The sequence below is a fragment of the Sinocyclocheilus anshuiensis genome, unplaced genomic scaffold (assembly GCF_001515605.1).
Source record: "Sinocyclocheilus anshuiensis isolate Anshui unplaced genomic scaffold, SAMN03320099.WGS_v1.1 scaffold2176, whole genome shotgun sequence".
NCBI classification, from domain to species: Eukaryota; Metazoa; Chordata; class Actinopteri; order Cypriniformes; family Cyprinidae; genus Sinocyclocheilus; species Sinocyclocheilus anshuiensis.
This window is the reverse complement of record NW_015546237.1, coordinates 41,558-50,500: the sequence shown is the minus strand read 5'-3', so window position 1 is coordinate 50,500 and position 8,943 is coordinate 41,558. Positions and strand designations below refer to the sequence as shown.

General features: G+C 35.6%; 1 protein-coding gene across 3 annotated transcripts in view; it reads left to right on the top strand.

The window, feature by feature from the left end:
• The window catches only part of flvcr2a (FLVCR choline and putative heme transporter 2a), a 42,559-nt gene that overhangs the window by 2,676 nt on the left and 30,940 nt on the right, over positions 1–8,943 (top strand). For 2 of the 3 annotated variants that reach the window (XM_016503568.1, XM_016503567.1), the window contains exons 2-5: positions 1,977–2,118; positions 3,167–3,307; positions 5,044–5,111; positions 5,541–5,644. In XM_016503568.1, the coding sequence (XP_016359054.1) occupies positions 1,977–2,118; positions 3,167–3,307; positions 5,044–5,111; positions 5,541–5,644 (455 nt within the window). The remainder of the gene's footprint in view (positions 1–1,976; positions 2,119–3,166; positions 3,308–5,043; positions 5,112–5,540; positions 5,645–8,943) is intronic. The other variant, XM_016503569.1, reaches the window with a different exon arrangement.

Genomic DNA, 8,943 nt, shown 5'->3' with positions numbered 1-8,943 from the left:
TTTTTTTAGTTTAAAAGAAGTATACTAATAGCACACTTGATTAAACTTCTTTTTCGTAAGGGAAGGACAGTTTAATATTATACTGTAATGTTCGCTCTGTTGGTGTTTCTCACTTTTGAACTGCTACACTTAAGAGATCTTTAAAAGACAGTGTGATCACTTTGATAAATACCAAATACATTAATCATGATCTTTTCTCAAGCTCCAATCCCTGTCTGGTCTGTTCTGGTTTTAGAGAGGTTTTGGGTGCTGTCTGAGACCGTATGGCCATCCAGCTAAACCAGCATGGTCAACAAACTAGCTTAGACTGGTTAAAGCGGGTTTGTTAGCATGGTCGTGAGCTATGACTTTAACTTCTATGATGGGAAGTGATGGAGCCATATTTTAATTTTACACACAACACATGGAAGATGTTTAGTGGCTTATTAGTGTTGCAGTGGTGTATCTAATATTGTTTTTATGGCTGGTTGTTAGAACAAATATGCTTTTTTATAATTACTTTTAATGTACTAACAAATCCAAATAATACCAAATTCATAAAACATAAATTCTGTGATGCAATAGGATGACAAAGACTAAGGGATGGGGCCTAGATGAGAGACTGAGAGAAGAGCACATGGTACACAGAACCAAACAAAAGTCATGCAGAGTTGCCAAGTCCTCTTATAATACGTGACTTTTTTGGGGGCTTCTAGTGTGATAAAATTGGCTTGCTTGTTAGGCTTGGTTGCTTGTTAGGGAAATCTGACAAGCAACGTTCTTTACATTTACGTTCGCCGTATCCTCCAATGCATTGATTGGCACTCTGTCTGCTCACAGTTAATAGCCAATTTGTCAAACATTCTGCCCCCTCCTCCCCCTCATTGGAGAAAAATCACGTTCAACATGAAGGCGTGCGTGTGTTGTTATTCAAAACTGTTGTTGTCAATTAGGAAATGCATGAACTGATATGTATAGGTCTACTACTGAATGCAATGTAGGTTGCTTTGGAAAAACGCATCTGCCAAATGCATTAATGTAAATGTAATGACAACCTATTATTATAACTAAATGTAATGACAACCTCTATTAGAAATGTCATGAATTCTTGTTATCTCAACTACTTAACTGTGTTGTTATTAGCTGTGACATCATTCATAAAGCATTTGTGTCATGTTATATTATAAACTTTGACTGTAAGATATAGAGATGTGAGTATAGAGCACAACACGGGGTGTGTTTGACTGTAGTTTGGTGATCTCATGTTAATGACATAATTACAAATCACTCACATGCTGAATGGCAGCGCAGCACACTGAACTTATGGATGGGAGTGAAGGGGAGGATATTAGCTTTAGCACTGGAGAGGTTAGACTATATCCTAAGACAGATTTCTCAATAACCTGTTCTGAAATGAAATATATGACTCCTGTGACCCCATGGCACACTAGTAAATAAGAGAAATCGTATTTCTCATCATCTCTCTGAGTGCTTGTTCACTGTTTCATAGCTGGATTAAACTGAGTTTACAGTAATGGGGATCTTTTGGAAAAATGTGTGCCTGTAGTTACCAGTGCAGTAGTCTGTTGCATAAAGTCTGGAACACAATGCAACTTATTCTGCAAATCAGAATATTTAGTTCTGCTTGTGGATTACTTAGTTTACTTACTCAAGCAAAGATTTGATGCCACTATCCTTGCAAACTGTAGCAAATTCAGTGGTTATTTCATTGGGGAAAAAAAGTTTCTCTGTATAACAACACAGATATACGTGTATATAAAGCTGGCTATTAAAGAGCTGACTAATCTTGGGCATGCAGTCACTCATTTAGAATCAGATTCATTAATGTGAGAACAAGGTTAAGAACAACTAATGTGTGTCACATGTGTTGTGAATTGGATGAAAAAGTTGTGAAAGTTCTCCTGTGCATGCAAATTCATAATGATGTGAGACTGAGAAATATGATGCAGTTCATTCTTTATGTCTTTCCTCTTCAGCTTGGCATTGCTATTGGCTTCTTGATCCCGCCGGTTCTTGTGCCCAACGTGGATGACATGAATGAACTGGCTCAACACATCAGCGTCATGTTCTACATCACAGCCGCTGTGGCCAGCCTCATCTTTCTGCTGGTCGTGTTTGGTAAGACCATCCACAACAGCAGCATAAATGTGACTCTGGAGCACAAAACCAGTCATAAGGGTCAATTTTTTTAAATTGAGTTTAATACAAAAAAATCTAAATATTGAGAAAATCATCTTTAAAGTTGTCCAAATTAAGTTCTTAGCAAAGCACATTACTAATCAAAAATTAAGTTTTGATATAATTACGGTAGGACATTTACTAAATATCTTCATGGAACATGATCTTTACTTAATATCCTAATGATTTTTGGCATAAAAGAGATATGGATAATTTTAACCCATACAGTGTATTGTTGGCTATTGCTACAAATATACCCCAGCGACTTCAGACTGCTTTTGTGCTCCAGGGACACAAATGAAAATCTAACAGGACTGATGCAGTGACAACTGTTTTTAATCAACATGAAAAATCTGATAATAAAACCTGCTCTGCTTTTTAACATAAAAACGTGAGTGTGCCACACTACTTTAAGGAATAGTCCTTTCATTCATACACTCATGTCATCATCTTGATTATGAATGCCCAAACGTGCGTAAATACATACATACATAATAGGTATTTGACTGCTTCGTCATTTATTTTTTAATTCTCCTGGTATTACATTTACTTATGTATTTTTCTGCAGGTTTGGGTCTCTATATCTGTTCCTATAATTCTTAGATGATTTAGATCAGTTTTGAGATTTGCTTTTACAAAGTCATTTGTGTCATTATTGAAGTAGTGAAAAATATGGAAATGGATTATGATTTGGTTTTGACTACTTGGAGGAAACACAAGCAGAACCAATTTCTGTGGAAACTGCTTAATAAATCCAATTTTATGTCTTAATGCAACAATTTGCATAAGTGGTGTTTACAAGCAATTTACTGCTCATGTTTCATGAACATGGCTCAATGTTTTTGCCCTATGATGATAGTTTTCAAGTAAATCGAGTCATGTTGATTGATATCCAGATAGTGTTTAATAAAATATATTGTTTTGAGTTGTATTTTTCAGTTTCTTTTGCCGTATACATATGTTTGAATAACTACTGTATGTGCTGCAGTGTTTCAGGAAAAGCCTGAAATCCCTCCGTCTCTGGCTCAGGTAGCGCTCAGAGACGTGCCCACCGCTCAGTACTCATACCTGGCTTCAATCGCAAGACTTTTCCGCAACAAGCCCTTCATCCTCCTCCTCATCAGCTATGGTACACACTGATAAATCTTATTCACATGCGTATTAACTTAAAGCACATTCTACCTTGAGAGTGCTACATCTGCACTATTAGTGTTCTAATAGTGTTTTTCTCAGTGTTAACTTATCATTTTCTTGCATTCATTTCATTTTCTTTTATAAAGAGGGGAGTGGGTGATGTATTTGTGCTACTGAATATTTGTGAATCTCACTAAAACAACAATGAACAGACAAATGCTCACTTACTGTAATGGCTCTGCTCCAAACCAAGTAAGTTGCCTTTGTAATCAGCATTTGAAGACCCCATATAGACATATTATTTCCTCCAGAATTAAAAAAAAATCAACATGATGTAGAGATAGACAGCAAGGCAGCTCTAGGTTTTGGATCAGGATACAGAGATACATAAATTATTGGTGGTCAAAATGCACTTTTAGTTACTTTGACTTCCATTCATGCATGCAAATGCATGGGACCAAAAATGCAAGCTCATGCTAAGGTTTGCATGATTCATGATTATGGATTTTCAGATGCAAGATTATTTGTTATATGTTTTTAAAAAGGTGCTGCAGAGTGTGATGTCATGTTCTACAATGTCTGAAATTCCACATGTATATTCATGTGTATACATGTGATATGTCACATGTATGTTCTGTTTTGTTCTATTCTAGTTTAGTTTTCTGTTCCCGTTTGCCTGCCTGGGTTTCTAGTTAGTTTCCTTAGTTGTTAATTAGTCACTCACCCCGGTTCTGTTTTTCCTTGATTGCACTTCTAGGATTTAAGCCCTGTGTTCCCATCTGTTCCTTGTCCGGTAGTGTTTGTGTTTCAGTTGTTGTGTCGTATTTTCTCCTGTATTCCTGTTGGATTTACTGTTAGCTTAGTGTTCTCCTGCGTCGTGCGTTTACTACAGCGCAACACCGTTACATACTGTTAGAGTTTTTATTAATAGTTTGATTTATTTTTATTTTTATATTGTCTGTTTTCATTTGAATGTTTTAGTAACTGTCATTGTCTTTAAGTAATTGCAATGAGAAATGTTGCATTGGCAACCTGCGAAAATAAAATGTTACTTTTTCATATTTAATTTCAAGCAAGAAAAGTTTTGTTTTTTTTTGGTTTTAGTTTTGGTTAACTAAAATAACGCTGACTTACAAAAAAAAAAAAAAAAAGAAAAAAAAGTGTGGTTTTTGTTCCTAACATTTGACCCTGGTTGGATGCTGACTATGCTAGCTGAATGCAAAATCAAATTAGACGAAATATAATAGAGGTGCAGGCAGGACCGGATTAACACACAGGCCTAGACCAGAGAGGGGCCCAGCCAAATTACTGCTTCCCCCGGATTCACATGATTTCAACCGAAACTTTATGCATGATAGGTGCTTCAATTCTACAGAAATCTGCATAATTTGATGCATGTAAAATGTGCATGATTCTCCCAAGTGAAATTAGAATTGGCCTCTCTTTAACTGAAATTACCTCACATTTGAAATTATACTTTGTCTTTAAAACTGTGTCAAAAAGTGTGTCAGTTCTGCGACACTAGAATCTCCAAAACTAGAACTGTTCAAACAGGTCTCCCAGTTGGGCTGCTTAAACAACCAGATTGCAATCCTTTTTCAATGCTGCTCTTAGTGGTGCAGAATCTACACATCATTTAAACTATCAATTTGTCATTTTACCGAATCATTTTTTGAATCCTGTGGTTCATATTTATTTGACAGCATGTTTTTCTCTGTTTGTGCTTCCCAGGACTAAACGTTGGATGTTTCTATGCCGTTTCCACCCTGTTGAACAGGATGATAATAGAGCATTACCCTGTGAGCATCCTCGAGTCCTTATCATCCTCACCCACTCTACAGACACAGGATAGCAGTAGCTGAGCTTCGAAATGATGCATATACACTAACAAAGAAGTATCACCATGCTATTTTTGGAGATGGTACAATTGTAACAGCATGGTATTTTTGAAGTTCCATTTATATGGTAAATGATTATGATAATTGTTCAGCACTATAGGAATATCACCTTGCTTTTTATTTGCTGAAAACATATAATGTATCATGCTATAAGTTCACTGTGAATATCTGAATCATATTCTCTGTGAAAGTCTGACAGTAGTACTCAATTTCAGCTCAGACTCAGTGTATTGGGTCGTCTAAACACCGTGGACTGAAGTGCATGAGATCATGGTCTTACAGGGTGATATATTAAAGATATCTCAGATGTTATTATTGTCTGAAGCACAGGGTGAAGAGGTGAATGCTGGGAGAATTGGCTTGACTCTCGTCATCGCTGGCGTGGTCGGCTCTCTGCTCTGTGGAATCTGGCTAGACAAGACCAAGACTTATAAGTAAGTCATGCATTTTCTGTTGTTTCATTTCCCCCTGAGGTCCACATATGACAAAGTTTTTTATTTTATGTTGTGTTCTGGTCATTTTGACCTGGAGTATCAGACTAAAACTTACTTTGCTTACAAATGGTATAACACCCCATCCCCCCCACACCCTCACCCCCCACACCAAAAATTGATATTTTTGTAACATTTTGGAATTTATTTTCCCCACAGAATGACCAGCCTACAAGAAATATATGCTTATAAGTGAATCATTATGCTATATTACAAAATATTGGATTTAATATTTGTAATCTTCTTTCAGTTAGCACAGGGTTTGTATTTCTTTTTGGGACTGATTGACTGTAGGCCAAACTGATCATTGATTGGTTTTTGAGTAAAAAAAAAAAAAAGAAAAATCATTATTTGTGGATAATTTTAGCAATGTTCATTCAAAAATTGAGGTGCATAAACTCAGATCAACGAGGCCTACGATCATTTTTTTAAAGTACAAAACCAAATTGACAAAAGAGTTGGTGATAATATAGCATAATGATAGATTTTCAAACAATTTGTAAAAGGCAGGTCATTTTTGACTGTAAGCACTGAATTGGGTAAAGGATTGTGAGCGCAACACAAGCTCCAAAAAGAGTGGTTTTCATTTTTAATGCAGCTGCTTGAGTTTGTGTTATATTTTTTGTCTTGTATCGCATGCGCATTTGTGTAATTTAGTGATAGTAATAAACATAAAATGTCCAGACATTTAAGTATCACAGCTTATATCACTTTTACTAGTATACACGGTAAAAAATATATTTTTCAAAATTTGTAAATAGAAGATTACAGGAGTACATTTTACAGGAAAATACTTTAATATTTAAAAAAATGATCAGTGTGTTACTTGCCTTTTTTGGCATTTTCTTGTGAAATTTACTAGCAATTTCTGAGGGAAAATAGTTTCAAATTAAATCCTACACCAATTTTTGTTACAGTGTAGATCTTTCAATAGACTGACTTATCTCCCCGAGACTTTTCCTAAATTGTTCAAACTCTTAACTTTGACTCATGTTGAGCAGCAGAATGACTGTAATGCGCTTTCCTCTATAACATAGCCTCTGTTTCTCCTAATCTCGTCATGTGTGAGAGGATTTACTAGGACAGATCAGTGGTTACTGGGTTTATTACTCACACTTGATTCAAGAATAGGTTTATGGAGAACTCTCTCTGGTCTTTACATTCAGTGACTCTCAATCCTAAATACAGTATGTGCTTTCAGCCTTGCAGAGTACCAATAATTATTCATTGTTACTAACGTTATTTCAATCCTGTCACTGTAAGCTTGGACTTAACTGACTTGTTATTTGAGTAGTAGCTGAATAAATTCTGGTTGTAACAGTGTACCCTATGTGCAAATCACACACTGCAATTGAAATAAATATTTTGATAATGTTTTTTGCTAACCCCACTAAATTCAAAATGTTTGAAGGTTGAACATTATGGGTGGAAGAGCAATGCACAAATGTCTAAATGCCTTAGCAAATATCATTCCATCACACTCATCATTTACAGTCAATATGTTTGTGCTTTGTGCCAAGAACAATATTTTTCAATAATCAATTAATCACTATGCTTTTTTCCATAACAAATTAAAACAATATTGTGATAAATATCAGTCAAATATCAGTTGTGATAAAAGAGCTCAAAGACTCAAGATTAAATGGCATGGCGGATTAACCCATAAGAATTAGCTTTGTACATACAGTATAACTTGATGTAAATAGGTTTATTCAGTGATTTTAAGTAATTTTTAACTTGAATAAGACCAGAATTGTTTCTCAGTGTAAGATGAGAATGTGCCTTGAAATGAAAAAGGCCCAAGACCTCTAATTACCATCACTGTGACATGAACAACACACATATATTTAACTAACTAAACAACATAAACCAGATTAAATGGAGCTAAAACCTCTATTCATTATGACAGCTATTTACACAGCCCCATACATATTTAATGTGTTCAGGAGCAAGGGATTATGGGTTTCCCCCAGCCACAATGCTTGCTGGAAGATTTATGAAAGTCTTTTTAACTCAACAGTATTTACACCAGTCAGTGCACTATAGAAATCAATGCAATCAGTGTTTGTCTTGTTGCTTGGCAAATTGGATTGAAGAAAGGCGAGAGTTGGTTTGTTTTTAAAATGTAAACTGCTTTTCTTCCAATGAAAGCACAAGTTTAATTAGAGAAAGCATGAATAACCCACTTAAACGACAGGTGTTTTACACTGTCAGATTATATGGCACTAAAACTGAACAAGTGACGGCAATTTGAATATCCTTTGAGAGCTCTGAGAAGCAGCATTGACCTCATGTGGAAACTTTCCTGCTTGTAGAATATTGATTAACATCGGTGTTCTCCGTTTACAGAGTTATCATCCACCTCCTGATATTAATGGATGCTTATTGTCTGTGAATGCATTCTTTCCGTATCCATCATGAAGGCTCTTCACTGTAGTGGTCTCACTTATCTCTTGTGAAGTGCTGGTTTGAAAACTGCCTGTTCAATGAGCACACGTCATTCTGGTGCTTGTAATCGGCTCAGAATTGTTTGAGTCAGAATCGCCCCCGGCAGATCCCAACAGCAGCGGTGAAGTGGGACGTTTTCTTACACGTGGTTGTACAGAACAGCTTCATAATATATTGTTTATTTAGAGGGAGCTAAAGACATAAAAGACCTACTTACATGTACAGGAATTTTGTTTTTCCACTGAGGCTGGTTAAGATTAAGAAATACATGCTTTTCCTAGAAATATGTGTGGATTCGTGCCACGGCGGCCTGACGGATTCTTCAGGCATGAGACAAATCGTGTCCCATAACTTAACATTTCCACTTTAATATTCATCACAGATGATCACTACAATGTTCTCAACACAAATCTACCATTTAGTTTGATTTTCTATTTATTTGATAAAAATTATAACATTACATAACGCACTCCTGCAAAAAGTGACTGTTCTCAATAACTCAATACTTAAAGCATTATTCAATTTAGATTAAAATCTAGATTTAACTAAAAGATATATGTGTGTATTTTAAAAGTAACATAGTTACCATATTCTGTCAGGAATAACAGGTTTATTCTGAAAATATACCTTTTTACTGTAAAGTTTTACATCTGTGTCCCTATGTCTTGCAAACACTGTCAAATTCAATTAAATTAATTTCTAAAATCAGGCAATATCAAAACCACTCTTCATCTTGCCTTGACATTGGCAATTTTTTTTCCATGTTTCACAACAATTGTGTTAAAGGGTTAGTT